General features: G+C 34.9%; 1 protein-coding gene across 5 annotated transcripts in view; it reads left to right on the forward strand.

Moving 5' to 3' along the window:
* ERBIN (erbb2 interacting protein) overlaps nt 1-16,533 on the forward strand; it is a 152,695-nt gene extending 136,162 nt beyond the window's left edge. For all 5 annotated transcript variants that reach the window (XM_012462252.3, XM_012462253.2, XM_012462254.3 and 2 more), the window contains one exon: nt 1,264-16,533. In XM_012462252.3, coding sequence (XP_012317675.2) covers nt 1,264-1,371 — 108 coding nt within the window. In that variant the 3' untranslated portion in view covers nt 1,372-16,533. The remainder of the gene's footprint in view (nt 1-1,263) is intronic.
* Nucleotides 16,534-16,752: the final 219 nt, after the last annotated feature.

Raw genomic sequence — 16,752 nt, forward strand, 5'->3', positions numbered from 1 at the left:
TTTTTGTTTTATAACACTATTGTTTTCAGAGTTTAAAATGTATTCACTTTAAAAATTGTGATTAAAAGTGTGATACATCATAGAATTTTGTTTAAGTTCATGAATGCTAATTTTTACTAATTTGAGGGGGATTAGAGTACCACTTCTTGGATGTGGGCTGTTATCTTTTCAGAAATGGAGAAGAAAAATCTTAAATCTGAGAAACTCTTCTTATTTTTCTCTGTCCCCTCCTTTTCTTTGTTCTTTCAGCTACTCATTTTACCTAAACACTTGTAGTCTTAGGAGGAAGACAAGCCTAGGACACAAGTGTAGCTCTCATTTTCTACTCTTACGGTCACTGTTCTTAGTTGAGAACTAAAAACTAACCCTCAAACAAAACAAAACAGAAAAACCAGACAGATATTTAAGTCTAGTAGCTGCAGATTCTGAAAGCCAGACTGAGTTTAAATTCTGGTTCCAACACTTTTTTGAAAATAAAATTAATTTTAAAAAAATTTTTTTAATAATTTAAAGCTTAGAGAAAAGCCACAATAATTTGCTACATTGTCTTTAGCATTTATTCTCCTTTCTTCTCCTTTTCTCCCTCCTTATCTCTATACACACACACACACACACACACACACACACACTCTCTCTCTCACACACACACACACACTTATACAGTTATACACATTTATTTTTGTGAACCATTTGGGAATCTGTGGTTTTAGTTTTGTAACTGAACAAATTACTTTCTCCATGCCTGGGCTTTCTCTTCTGTAAAATAAGATGGTGAAAGAATCTTTTTTGAGCGTTATGAGAATCAAAGGATCTAATTCATGTTACACACTTAGAATTGTGTGTTTGATACACAGTAGAACCTCAGTAAATACTAACCTTAATTGTGAGAAATACGGTGGATTTGATGTGATGGCTCAAGACAATGGGAAGACTAGGCCTTGCCCTCTGCTACCCCACAGTTTGGTCACCTCAGATGCACATTAACATTATGTAACACCATGTCTGACATTATTTCTTACATAAGTGATTCCTAACATTGGGCTGCTACATAAGAATTCTCTGAAAAATTGGACAAAATACACATTTCTAGACTCCATCTTCAGAGACTATTCCTTGGTTTGGGTAGGGCCTGTGAATCTGTACGTTATTTTAAGTTGTCAGAGTGATTCTTATTTTCTTCCAGGTTTGTGAATTACTTGGCAGAAATGCAAATAAATTACTAGAAAATGTTTTTCCTAAAAGCATTTTTCCTCTTTCTTCTAGGCTAATGGCTACAGTTTTATAAATATTGAACATGGACAAGCAGTGTCCTTGCTAAAAACTTTCCAGAATACAGTTGAACTCATCATTGTACGAGAAGTTTCCTCATAAGCACTGTGGACAAAAAAAAAAGGGGGGGAAGACAGCAAGATTTTTGGAAGATACTTGCAGGGGAAATTAATATTTTGACTATTTTTATATATAAAGAAGAACTCAAAAAATTATGTTCAAATTTGTACATTAATGAAGTAATGGAACTTGTGGTTAGAGGGAAAAAACCACTGTACAGAATATAAAGAAGACTGTTGAATTCATACCATATAAAACTTGTTAGGTTTTTAAACATAGCAATCAAGGTTACAAAAACAAACCTGTGTTGTTTTTGTATAGATTGTAGGTTTATTTTTGGATTTCATACGTGACTGAACTGTGTGCAAGGCAATAGTTAGCCTTGATTTTAGCCCAGAGACAGATGGCAGAGCTATCTATCTCATAGCTTTTATGCCCTTATTTTTATTCAACTGGTATTAATGTTTTTCTCCTGAAACTACTTTTTTTGATGTGGGCAAGATATTTGAAGTGTTGGCTTTTGCTATGTGCATATTGAATTGAAGAGTGAGTAGGTGAAGTTGGTGCTGGTGAGTTCACTTTCCAAGGCCAGATTAAAACAGTTATTTTCTATAAAAATCCGGAAGCAAAGATTGGGGATGAGGGGAGCTATGTGGTAGTATGTTTTTATTAAGAGAACAATGCAATAAAATGTGTAATGTCTTTTTTAAAAAGCAAAAAAGACAATAATTGCATTTTATGAGCTCTACAGGATCTGTTCTTGTCATAGCCATTGACTATACATTTGCTACTGGTGATTCAGTTTTTAATTTTTTAGTCACAGGAAAATTTTAACTCTACTGTAGATGCATGTCCATGCATTTTCTGTGTTATGGAAATCCCCTGATTTTTTTTTTTTTTTTGCAAATGGTGGTACTTGCAATCTGTTTTATAATTAGTGCTCCATTTAAATCTAATTTATAATTTTTATTTTAAGCAGCAAATGAAACAAAAATGGCCAGTTTTAAGACTGTGTTGCCTGTAACACAAAATGTAAGAAAGTTTAGTAGGAAAGCTTCTTTTTTCTGTTCGGCCTTGCATTGCCTTGGTAAAGTAAAAAAGGAAACAGTACGCATGGAGCTAGGAAACCAAAGTAAGTTTGTGAAACTGGCACAGTGATAGAGAATTGCTGTGGAGAGTTGTAGAGCAAAGGGATGGGTCCTTGAGGCCTACCAGTGTGTAAAGGTGTTCAAATAAAGGGCTGTTTTTACAGGTAACATTAAATGTGAACTCAACACTTCAGAGTCTTTAAAGGGTTTCTACGTGTATCAGTGTAATAGTGTTTTACCACCAACTGCCTTTGTTCCTAGTTACTGTAACAAATATTTGATTATAATAGAGGTTTATTAATTTTGTTATCCAGACCATTAATTTTATTTGTTTTTGTTTTGTGTAATCAATAAAATTTGAGTAACATGCAATGGTAAGGATTAATGCATGGTTATTTGGACCAGAAAAAAGTGCCATAGAAGACCAATAACTGTTTAGTTGAGGCTAGTCTGGAACCTTTCATTAGAGCAGTATTTGGTTATTGCACTTCATTTTATTTACTAAAATGCAATTTGGGAATTTTTAATCTGTTATGCTTTATCAACCTTGATTTTAATTAAGACTTTTATAAGACTAGCTTAAAACACCAACCCACATTATTTTTGCAAAAGCGAGTTGGACTCATGTTCCACTCTTGCTAGTCAGAGTGAATAGGCAGCACTTTTAAAAATATGTGAACTCAAATATTGCACTTCTTACAAGATGTTATCAATTGGTTATTGTACTGTATAGTTTTAATAATTTTGATTGAAACCCTTTAACAACTCTTTGTAAATTTTAACTCGTTTTAGTTGATTTTCAGTACTATTTACATAGGAATTGATTTTTATGGATATAGTAGAAGAAATGTGCTGTATTTTGATAAAATTCACTTATTGTATGTGTGTTGTAATCTCTAAAAAAAAAAAAAGAATGACAGCTTCTTTAAGACAAGTCTCGGTGTTCCCTTTATTCTTAGTTTGCTTTTAAATATTAATTTTTGCATTCTAAAATATTTAACATTCCTTTTATTTCATATTTTCATAGTCATATTCTACTTTTAATCAGAAATACATTTAATAAGTATAATTGTGAAGTTTTCAAATACTTTACCTTGAACACATACATAGATTATAATTTTGGAAAAGGAATTAAGCCTCTCAGAACAATGGACTTCAGTTCCATTAACCTTAACTTCATTGTCTGCACATTACATTGAAGTATTCTAAGTGCAACAGATGTTATATCACTGGTATTTTGTCCTACTGTAGTTAATTAAAATTTTATAATATTCTTGCAACACAAAGTTGAGTAAGAAACTTTACCAAGAGAAGTAGTATAGCCAAGTTTTCTTTGAAACTATTGGAAAATTAAAATTAAATGACAGGACTTTTAATTAGAAGTTTGTTGTAATTTTCAAAATTTGAATAAAAGAATAATTAAGTTTTTTGAGGAAGTGAAGAAGACATTTTTAGTTTATATATTGTTGAGGAAAATTGTAGTTAAGGCCTATACCCATAACTAACTTTATTTTAATGAGTATTATGTAGCAGTTCCTCAAAACCACAACTATCTTTTAGTGGTTAAAATTTCTTACTCTAGCCAGTGAAAAATTTTAGCAGTAAAAATGATATGATCCATGTATGTAGTATACAATTGTTGACATAATCTAAAGTTTTATGCTGATTAAGGAATCATTAGTTCATCTAAATAAGTGAAATTCTAAAATTCCCTACATATTTATTTTGTAAATATTCTTCTGACTTCTTTGGACTGGATGTGAAGATGTACATATACTTAATACTTTTAAACACAAAACTTGCCATAAGCAGAACTAAGCTTTTAATTTGCTGTACTTTAAAAATCCCTATTAGCAGCTATGTAACATTTTATCAACCAACATTTATTCAGCATTCCAAATTTTTGTATATATCTAGATGAAACAACACATAGAGGACAGATAACAAACTAATGATGCTTTAAACTGTGGTTTATTTACAAAATTCAGGGCTAGAGAAATTCTCATGAAAAATACACAATTTTTTTGAGCATTAAAATCATGTATATCTGGGTGTGGAAAAAGTGTAGTTTATCTCAAGTTATTATTCTAAAGGAAACTATTAAAATGGGAAATGTTTCTCGGAGACTGACAAGTGAAATCTATTTGGAAGGTCTTTTTTTTCACTGAGTCTGTTACATTCTTATGTAGCCTTTTAATATTCAGTGAATTGATTTCTTATAAAATAGACATTGATATAATTGTGATTCATCAAGAGCTTTAATTGTTGAACAAGTGAACAAGATGCCTCTTTAAAAAAAATAATCTAGACAGGCAGCCAACTCAGACCTTCAGGTATGCATTTGTTTCTAAATAAGAACCTTTAGAAAAAGTGACAAAATTCTTCTATCTAAAGCTGCTAATTCTTTGTTTTTCTATACCAATTAGATAATATATTTTATTTAAAAATATATTCACAACCACAAGAACTGTAAGATAAGGAATAAACATCGTAAAATATTTGCCAAGAAAAATATGGAGAAAATTATAAAACTTTATTAAGAGGACTGCTAATTCTATACAGAATTCATAAGTCCAGAGAACAGTAAGTAGTCATTTAATTTTGGAAAATTCTTAAGAGAATGCTATCTTCTACAGTCTCTTCAGGAAGCAGTTTTTCAAGGTTAGAATTTGTGGTCAGCTATAATGTACAGTCCTAATATCCAACCACCTGAAAATCTCATGCTAAGCTGAGAAAGCCTGTGTCAGAGAAAACACCTAAATTTGTTGTTGTTGTTGTTGTTGTTTTTTAAAGAGAACAACCTGGGTTTTATTGTAGAGAACAATCAAAATACTCCTGAACTTTTCTATAGAATCTTTAGGAAAGAGACAGACACAAAGAATCCTGTTACAACTTTCCTTTCTAATGTAACAACCAGGGACAATGGTGATCTGCCTGGAGTCTGCCCATTTAGCTTAATCGGCCCACAATTTCATTTCAGGATAAAATCTGAGAAACTTGCATCACTGGGAAAGGAAGACATCTAAGCTGTAAAAATATGCTTTTCCCCTCAAGGGATCCAATAAAGCTTATTTTTAATGAAAACAAGCCTATAAATATTGGTTTTCCTTAAATCTAATCAAATTAAACTTTTTTGTGTTCCTCCAACATAGAACGAGAAGGATCTTTTTTCAGATGCTCTTCTTTCAAACTTTTCCTTGTCAGAAAACTAAAGGAAAACTAATTGTTAAAAAATGAAAGCATGAGCAGAGAGCATGGATTTTAGGATTGATGATTTTAAGTTTGGTCATCTTCATGAAAGGAAGAACCTAATACTCAGAACTAATGTTGGTCCAGAATGCATACTTAACATCTCATATTTGGATCATCCTTCACTGCAGCATCCCTCAAAGGAACATTCATTCTCCCAAGAACAGGAAGAATTGTTTGCAGACTTAACTGTCAGAAATATCAAGGTAGCAAAAATGGAGCATGCTTTAATCTCCTCATCCTGTCCACATACCTATAAAGGATGGAAAAGATTATTAATACTCCGATAGGCAAAGGTGTTATGTAATAGTCTTACCAGTTTTGTAAAACAAGAAGGGAGTACACTGAATCCATAATTTTAGAGAAATTCTTTGAAGGGCTAGAACCAGAGAATTCTACCATGAAAGGCAGATTTTGCTTCAGATGAAAGATATAAAGGACCAAGAACGGTGGTGATACTGCATTATAAGGAATTGGTTTAGTGTAACCACCTTTTATATGCCAGGCTGTGTGCAGAAAGGACTTCTGGTTCAAAGCAGGAGTAATTAGTGTGGGTACTAGATTAAGAAAGAAAGAAAACCAGTATAGCCCTTTTGAGCTAGCATGGTCTGACCATTGGCATGTTCTTCCTTTTGTCCACCATTAGTGCAGATAGTTTGCAATAAGCAAGTAACAGGCTCACAGTAAGGTGAAAACAACAAAAGTAATTGAAACTATGAAAAGGAACACCACGAGAGTTACCAAACAGAAGCACCGGTATCTAAAGAAATCAATTTGTAAAATGATACCTTCTAAGGGATAAAGAAGGATATTAAGTTTAGAAAACAAGCTATGTGAAAGGATTTAGATGTCTTTATAATGTAAAATAGAATGGTCAAACAGCTGGGCTGGAGAGTGGAAAGATACCTAAAGGGCAAATTAAAAAGATTTAGGTTTAGATTCCAAAGTAATGCAAATGAACTAAGACATAACGTGAAATGAGATATGGAAGAGAAGTTCTCATGTTCCAACAGGAGTCTTCAAAGGAAACAAGGGAGAAAAATAAAATTTCCTAGAGCTGAAGCACAACACACGTTTTCAGACTGAATGAGGCCATTTAGTACCAAGCAAAACTATAAACATACACTTCTAGATACATCTTCATGTTTAGAGTAGGTGTAAAGAACATCCTTGGCTAGGAGTGGTGGCTCACACCTATAATCCTAGCATTTTGGGAGCCTGAAGTGGGCTGATTGCTTGAGTCCAGGAGTTCGAGACCAGCCAGGGCAACAGAATGAAACCCCGTCTCTAGAAAAAGTCAGGTGTGGTGGTGTGCACCTGTATTCACAGCTACTCTGAGGCTAAGGTGGGAGGATCACTTGGGCCCAGGAGATGGAGGTTGCAGTGAGCTGAGATTGTGCCACTGCAATTCAGCCTAGGCGACAAAGTGAGGCTGTGCCTCAAAAACATCTTAAAAATAAAAAGAACATCTTAAAAGTTTCCAAAATGTAGAGGAAATGTTTACAAAGTGAATAGGATTAGTTTGACATTGGAACTGTCACCAGCAATTTGGATACAAGAAGACTCAAGTTATTCAAGTTGGAGGGCAAAATAATGACATTTTCAGGAATTCAGGGACTCAGAATTTACCTCTGTAAGAAGTACTAGGGCATACTCCAACGAAATGGAAAATCTTAAAAGTAGATTTGGGATCCAAGAAATAATATTAACCAAAACCACATGTAGTGGAGCAGAAATAAGTGTAACTAGTCGTGATAGTAAAATAAGAATGGAAGTAAAATACCAAATGATTTCTATAAGTGAGACAAGAATCCGACTTAAAAAAGTTTTTATTTTTATAGAGAATCACTATATTGCCCAGGTTGGTCTCGAAGTCCTAGCCTCAAGCAGTTCTCTTACTTTACTCCCAAAGTGCTGGGATTACAGGTGTGAGCCACTGTACCAGCCAAATAAATGGCTTTTTCTAAAAGAAACAACAGATTGGCTAATTTTAAGCGCTTATAGAAAAATCTAAGTTGGAATTCTTGGGTGAATAATACCTACAGAAAGAATAGTGTTATGTATGTTCATATAAATAAATACAGTTTGACTCCACTGCATCTTATCTATTTTTCTAGTGATGAACACCTGTGATGCTGCCAATTTCTCTACTTCCCCGCTGCTGTAGACAGTGCAGTGGTGAGTATCCTAATTCACGTCATGTTATGGACCTGTGCGAAAATTTCTCTAGTATATATTTGCTAGAGAAAATACAATTGGTAAGTCACAGGACTATTTAATTTTAGTAAATTCTGCTAAATTACTTTCTAAAAAATCTGTAATAGTTTATATTCTCAGTAGCTAGACGTGAAGATTCTCAGTTCTTCACATATTTTCAAATGATATGTGACTTTCTAACTTTGGCATGTTTGGTGGATATAACATTGTATTTTGGTATTAGTTTAGATTCCATTTTTCTGATTCCTGAGGTGTTTGACAACTATCCAGCTATTAAGGTTTAAATTCTGTAAATTTCCTATTCTTTTTGCCCATTTGTATTTTTTTTCTCATTTTTCTGTAAAGACTAATTGGTAGCAGTTTTTTTTGTCTATTTTCTTTTTTTCTTTTTGAGACAGAGTCTCACTCTGTCACCCAGGCTGGAGTAGTGGTACGACCTTGGATCACTGTAACCTCTACCTCCTAGGTTCAAGCAATTCTCCTGCCTCAACCTCCCAAGTAGCTAGGCTTACAGGCACTCACCACCACTCCCAACTAATTTTTGTATTTTTAGTAGAGACGGGGTTTCACCATGTTGTCCAGGCTGGTCTTGAAATCCTGACCTCAGGTGATCCACCCACCTTGGCCTCCCAAAGTGCTGGGATTACACGGCATGAGCCGTGCCTAGCCAGTTTTTTGTCTATTTCAGTTATTGCATGCGTCATTTGAAACATTCAAAATATCTTCTCCCAGCCCATAGCCTGTTTCTCTTTGTTTATGGTATCTTGTTTGTTTGTTTACAAAAAAGATTAACATGGATAAGGACAAATCCATCATTTATACGTCATCATTATTAAGGTTTTCTTCATTCCTGAAGAAAGGTTTTCTTACATATTTACTTCTATTAATTACTTAGATTTACTTAACAATTAGATATTTTCATCTTGAGTCTACCACTGAATATGGTGTAAGGTAGTGATCCAGCTCCAAGTTTTCTCTGCTCAGGGTTACTTTTTCCTATTAATCCTATGCAAACTTTATTGTATATCAATACAGTTGCATGCCTGTGTACACACAGGACTCACTGAGCTCCCTATTATGTTCTTTGGTCGGCTTTTCTGTCTATGCCTCTGCATCATATTTTCTTTTTCAGCAAAGTTTTATAATGACCACTTATCATCTACATTTTTTATTAACATTTTTCTGTATTTGCTTTATTGTAGCATGTTATTTTTATAACTAAAACTTTGCATCTATCTTAATATCTTATTAGCAGTGAACCTCAATCTTCAGTGTATATCAGAGTCAATTAGAGGGCTTGTGGGGCCTCACCCACATGGCTTTTAATTAAGTAAGTTTGAGTTAGAACCCAAGTTATCAGCTAGAAACCCAGTTTCTAGCAAGTTATCAGGTAATGCTGATGCTTATGGTTTGAGAACAGAGAATCACCGTCTTATAGGAGAAGTCTTCCTTTTTTGCTCCTGCTTCTTCCATATACATTTAAGAGTAAGTTTTTTGGCATTGATTTTCTGGCCATGATGGATTTACCATAACTCCTGAAATGAATAAAAACAGACAAAATATTTGAAACAATGATTTTCAAAATACTGGACATCAAGCAATGAAGGACAGTGGTCCCTGAAGGATGGAGAAAAAAAGAGGTGAGCACTATGATTACCCTCAGATTACTACCTTGATAGAATTTCCAGGCCATGGATCAAGAAGGGAGAACCCTGTAGAGCCTGACACACTTTCTATGTTGAGGAAGTGGAGCTAAGAGTTTACAGAAACCAACCAAGGTACAGTTGACAAGGTAGAATAATGGAGAGGACAAGGCTGCACACAGAGAACTCCAAAGAACTGCATAGGGTTGTCTTTGTGAATTCACCCAAGTACTGCAGCACATGTGTGTGAGGAGAATGCCCAAGGCTGGGGAAAGAACTACCTGAAAGGATTAGAGGTAACAGTAACCTGCACTTGCAGTTAACAGTCCTTACACAAAATGGGTAATACCTATTCCTATCAGCAAGACTGGAAAACTTCATGATTCACAAGCATAGGTTAGGGTATACAAAAGGATCTTGCATCAGTGGTGGGTAATAATTAACCCTAGATTAATATCTGCTTCAGTCCCACCTAATACATCTTAAAAGCAAGACCTGGAAGGATTACACTGTTTCCAAGTAATGTGACTGTAAACCAGAATGAATCTCAAGAATATTTATAGGCATTCAGTAATATCTGGCACCCACAACATAAAATTCACAACATCTGCCATCCAACAAAAAAGTACCAAACATGCAAAGAAACAGAAAAATGTGACCCATAATGAGGTAAATAAAACTGACCTCAAAGCTGACACACATGTTAGAATTCAGATAATGGCATTAATATGGTTATGACTATATTCTACATAATCATAAAGTTAAGAGACATTAAAGATTTTTAAATGCAAATTGAATTTTTAGAAATGAAAACTACACTTGTAGAAGTGAATCGCACACTAGAAATGAGTGAGGTATATAACACAGTGAGTACAGTGCAGAACAAAATATTACTAAATTTGAAGACAAAATAATAGGAACTCCAAAATGAAGCTTAGAGATTTTAGAGAGTTTTTAAAAATGAACAATAACTATAAATTATGGGTCAATTTCACTAATACATGTGTAATTAGAGTTTTTGAAGGGGAGAAGAGGGGCCAGAAAGAAAAAAATAATAACTGAATATTTTCCAAATTTGATAAAAATTAAAAACCCATAGGCCCAAGAAACTCAACAACAAACTCTGAACACAAGAAACATGTAGGAAACTATACCAGGGAGCATTATAATCAAATTACTCAAAACCAATGATAAGGTGAAAACCTTAAAAGCAGCCAGAGGAAAAAAGACATGGGCAGAAAAATAAAGACAAAGGTAATGGCAGATTTTTTGCCTGAAAGAATGCAAGTGAGAAGACAATAGAATAACACCTTTAAACTAATTAAAGAAGAAAATTTTCAACCTAGAATTCTATATGTACCAAACAGTATCTTTGAAAAAATAAAGAGAAAAAAAGCTTTTATGACATAAAAACTTACACCATTCAAGCTCACACTATAAGAAATATTATAGGCCGGGCACGGTGGCTCACGCCTGTAATCCCAGCACTTTGGGAGGCCGAGGCGGGTGGATCACGAGGTCAAGAGATCGAGACCATCCTGGTCAACATGGTGAAACCCCGTCTCTACTAAACATACAAAAAAAAAAATTAGACGAGCATGGTGGCGCGCGCCTGTAATCCCAGCTACTCGGGAGGCTGAGGCAGGAGAATTGCCTGAACCCAGGAGGCGGAGGTCGTGGTGAGCTGAGATCTCGCCATTGCACTCCAGCCTGGGTAACAAGAGCGAAACTCTGTCTCAAAAAAAAAAAAAGAAATATCATAGGAAGTACTTTAGGCAGAAAGAAAATTATACTAAATTGAAATCTGAATTCACACAGAGGAATGAAGAACACCAGAATTGGTAATACATGGGTATTTTTAAAAATTTTTATTATTTAAATGTCTTCAATATTTTACAAAAGTAATATCAGATTTCTTGCCTGAAAGAATACAAGTGAGAAGACAATAGAATAACACCTTTAATCTAATGAAAGAAAAAATTGTCAACCTAGAATTCTATATGTACCAAAGAGTTTCTTTGAAAAAGAGAAAAAAAAACTTTTTATGACTTTTATCAACATCAAGCTCACATTATAAGAAATATCAAAGGAAGTGCTTTAGGCAGAAAGAAAATAATACTAGATTGAAATCTGGATTTATACAAAGGAAAGAAGAGCAGTGGAATTGGTAGTTACATGGGTAAATATTTTTTAAATGTTTCATTATTTAAATATCTTCAAATCTTACCTGTTTGAACAAAAGTAACAATCGATGTATGGTGGGATCTGTAACATATATAAATGTAAAATGACAACAATAACACAAAGGTTAGGAGGGGAGAGATGTAAGTATATTATAAGGTTCCTGCATGTGAAGTAGTATATCACTCAAAGGTAAACCATGGTAAGTTAAACATGCATACTGTATACCGTAGAAAAACACTAAAATAACAAAATACAAAGAGTTATAGCTAATAATGTAACAAAGGAGATAAAATGAAATAATAAAAATAATCCAAAAGAAGGCATATAAAGGAAAAAGTGAAGACAGGGACAATAGGGACAAAGGGATAACATATAGCAAGAAGGTAGATTTAAGCTTAACCATACCAAAAGTTGTATTAGATGTAAATGGTCTAAATATTTCAATTAAAAGGCAGTGGTATCAGACTTTTAACAAAGCAAGAGGCCAGGTGCAGTGGCTCATGCCTGTAATACCAGCTCTGTGGGAGGCCAAGGCAGGTGAATCACTTGAAGCTCAGAGTTTGAGACCAGCCTGGCCAACAGGGAAAAACCTCATCTCTACTAAAAATACAAAAATTAGCCAGGTGTGGTAGTGCACAGCTATAATCCTGGCTACTTAGGAGGGTGAGGCATGAGAATCGCTTGAACCTGGGAGGCAGTAAGCCAAAACTGTGTCACTGAACTCCAGCCTGAGCAACAGAGTAAGACTCTGTCTACGAAAAAAAAAAGCTAATTGAATCTAGCTCGAAGCCCCCCTTATTATAAATTTTAGTGTACTTGACTTTGATATATAGAATGAGACATAGGTTGATATTCATTTTTTGGTTCCAGTACTGTTTATTGAAAACATTGTTCTTTCCCTGTTGAATTGTCATAGTGTTTTGTCAAATAAATTGACCATATATGTACAGGCACATATATGAATTATTTTTGCTGTTTCATAGGCACTGTACATGCCTATCTTTATGCCAGTACCACACTGTCCTGATTATTGATATTTACAGTAAGTCTTGAAATTATGCAGAGTAATTCTTCTCAAATTTTCCTATTTTTTTCAAAATTGTTTTGGTGATTCCAAGTCCTTGGCATTTCTGAATAAATTTTAGAATGAATTTATTAATTAAAACACAAAAGGCTTACTTGGATTTTAGTTGGATTACATTGAATCTGTAGATCAATTTGGGGAGTATTACCTTCCTAATGATACTGGTTTTCCAATCCATGAGCATGATATTACTTAAGGTCTTCTTTCATTTCTCTCAGTAATATTTTGCAGATTTTGGTGTACAGATCTCATACATTTTAATAAATGTGTCCCTAAGTAGTTCATATTTTGATGCTATTACAAATGATATGGTTTCTTAAATTTTAATTTCTGATTGTTCATTGCTAACTGTAGAAATACAATTGATTTTATATGCAGATGCATCTTGACTTACAATGGGGGTTACATCTCAACAGACCCATCATAAGTGGAAAATGCCTTCGTATACCTAACTTTCTGAACATAGCTTAGCCTAGCCTACCTTAAATGTACTCAGAATGCTTACATTAGCCTACAATTGGGTAAAATTATCTAACACAAAGCCTATTTTGTAGTGTTAAATATTTCATGTAGTTTATTTAATACTCTTAGGTACAGTTTTTACTGAATATGTATTACTTTCATACCATTGTAAAGTCAGAAAATCATTAAGTGGAACCATCAAGTTGGAGACTCTGTATTGACCTTGTATCTTGCAGCTTAACTAAATGTACCAGTTCTAGTTTTTACATAGACTATCATATTTCTGCCATTTTTCATCCAATTATATATGCCTTTATGTTTCTTGCCTTACTGCATTGTCTGGACTATTTAGGCCAGTGTTGAATAGAAGTTATGAGAACATACTTGCCTTTTTTCTGATTATTTTTTTTTTGAGACAGAGTGTCACTCTTGTTGACCAGGCTGGAGTGCAATGGCACGATCTCAGCTTACCACAACCTCTGCCTCCTGGGTTCAAGAGATTCTCCTGCCTCAGCCTCCCGAGTTGCTGGGATTACAGGCATGTGCCTGGGATTACAGGCATCTTCGTTAATTTGTTAATATGTTAAATTCCACTGATTAATTTTCGAAGGATAATCTTGCATTATTGGGTTAATCCCTATAAGGTAATGGTATTGCCCATTTAATATGTTGCTAGATTTATTTTGATAATACTTTGGTAAAGAATTTTGTGTTTATGTTCATGGAAGTTATTGTTGGAAGATGACTCTATGAGTGTCTTTTTCTGCACATCTTATGAGGTGAGGCATTGGTTATCTTTGAGATGAACCATCTTTTCCAAAATCTTTGTATAGTGAACATTCTTTTAAGATAGAGATAGTGTCTTTCTCTGAAGCAGAGGGCAGGTTTGTTTACCATTTAATATAATAAAGATAATGTTTTGCTATGGGGCAAAAGTTAGCTTGGTTTAGTTGTAGCCCATTATACAAGTTTCAGATTTCCTAAACTCTGAGTTCTTCAGCTTTGATGCAAATTCATTGCATATGCACCGTCAACCTGGGCTGCTCTGTGTCACTCCCATGGGTCCTGGGTTGGGGAAGAGGAACCAACATATATATGAAACACATGATACTTGTTATACTGTCAATAATACAATCTTTTGTCTCTGACTAAAGAGTCTCGTGTCTTTTACTAGCATTCATGAAATTATGGCAGTCTAAACTATTGGTTTGCAAATGAGGTAAACTCTCAGACCCTTCACAGTTTTTGACAGTTTTTGGTGATAAAAATGGGATGCTGACAGCGACCTGACTTTCTGGAAAAGAAAGGAAAGGGTTCCAGTGGTACAGGTAAGAGGAAATGAGAAAATTTTCTAGCACATGATCTTGCCCTGTTGGTTGGAAGAAGGTAGTAGAAGGATCCCCTATCTTCTTACCTGTTACTGTTTAGAGGCTAAGCAGCAAAGGTAGGATTGAAACAAGTCACCTGAATGGTGACTTAATGGTTGCTTGCTTTCTTCCAGGCAGGCTTTCATTGTATAGAAAATATCCTGTTGGTTGGAAAGTCAGATGCCTTGGTCTCAATGGCCCTGAAGGCAGAATTATAGCACCTCCATCAGAAGGAATGGGCTGATAAACCCTGAAAAAATTCAGGAGCCTGCCTGCTAAGTGTTTTGGGACTATATGGCACATTAACAATGCTCAGTCTTCCTGAAGTGAAGGAAGAGCTGTTCTCTCTTTAGCATCCCACCACAGAAAACAACTCTAGCACCTTAATAGTCTCTGGAGTCTAATATTAGAGACAGTATGTGCGTCGCTTGAGCATTACACTTTGTCCTTTATATAGACTATCCCGCAAACCAGTACATTTTGGTTTTGGTGAGACCCAAACCAAAATACTGCATTGTAAGTGGTTCTGTGATTGCTGTAAGCCATCTGTGGCAACCTCTCTAGTTAAAGACCCCCAAATCCTAATGACTTTTTTGAACAGTAAGTCTCAGTGACTGAAGATTTTGCCAGTTGGAGTTTCTTGCCATGGGAGGCTGCCCCTGAGATTTTGAACTTGTCATCTCCTGTTTGCAGGAAACACCTCTTTTGAAAAGCAGCGATTAACTTGCTGCTGGGGAATGACTGACCTATGGAAGGCTTGTGACTCTTTTGCCTGTATCAAGTCATTCCTATTTAGGGACTCAGTGACGTAACAAGGTAGGAAGGTTCCAACATGCTCATTTGTCAAGTAGTAATGGTATATTTCAGATGTACTTCTCACCCCCGTTTTCACAATGGTCATTCAGTCATTCTGTGGGGTGAATGGATATCATCCATTTGAAGGCTTACAAAAACAGGATAAATTGGATTGAGTACCCTTAGGCAGCTCTTCCAAAATAAGGAGTAGACTTACTTACCTCAACTAATCTGGGACTGTTTAATTGCATAAGCCAGCCAGGAAGCCACATTGGAGGCATTGTTAATCTGTGTCCCTCAACTGATATAAGTGGCACTTGGACCATTAACTTGCCTTCTTCTTGAAAACAATGTGACTTGTACTTTAGGGGTGGTAATGAAAGACTTCTAAATGTTTATGGAAACATCACCAGTAGATCATGTATCCCTCAAGTGATTGCAATTATCTCTTCAAAGTGAGAATATTGGATATTCAAGAGAACTTCCTGATGGGATGACTGACTCATTACATATGTGCAGCAGATGTAGGCAGTTATCCCCAATTAGAGTTATTCAATTAGAAAAGGTAATATTTCTTCTGGAATTTAGCTGACATTTTCAATGACATCATCTTGAGCCTGGAGATTCAGGTCAGCTTCAGCTCAACGGCCAGGGTTATTATGGGTGATAGAATTGTCCTAGACTTCCACTGCCAGAGCAGTGTGGGCAATTGCTTAACATAGCTTGCGCTACCTGTATTAATGTTTCAAGACAAGTGAAAAGGTCAACAGAATCTTAAGAGGAAAACCACCTGGCTTTCAAAGGTAAATCCTAACCGTTTATGGGATTTGTTTAGCTGGTTGGGTCTAGGACCTTAGGGGGCAGGGTTGAGTTTACTATTATGTATTATGTCATCCTACTGTTGGGAATCTTCATTATCTTTTTTATCAAGTGTTATTTTTAAGATATCTGCTAAGAATCCGATTTAGATTCTCTGTTCCTTTATATGTAACAGACATTTCTGTAAGCTTTTATTTACATTTACATTATTTATTTACATTTCATGTAATTAAAAATTAATTACTTTATATTATTTATGTATATTTCATGTAATTAAAAATTTTTATTCGATTGAATTCAGTCTTTCTATAATTTGACTAGGAATCGGGATTTTCTTTTTTATCTTGAGCTTTTAAAAATCTGTGCATTTTCGATCTGAACTCCTTTTTTTTTGTAAACTGGGCCACCCTTTGTTGCCCAGAGAGTGTAGTGGCATGAACATGGCTCACTGCAGCCTCTACTTCCTGGGCTCCAGTGATCCTCCATCCTCAGCTTCCCAAGTAACTGAGACTACA

Source organism: Aotus nancymaae, unplaced genomic scaffold (assembly GCF_030222135.1).
Source record: "Aotus nancymaae isolate 86718 unplaced genomic scaffold, 86718_ANA_hifiasm-v0.15.2.pri h1tg000014l, whole genome shotgun sequence".
Classification (NCBI taxonomy): domain Eukaryota; kingdom Metazoa; phylum Chordata; class Mammalia; order Primates; family Aotidae; genus Aotus; species Aotus nancymaae.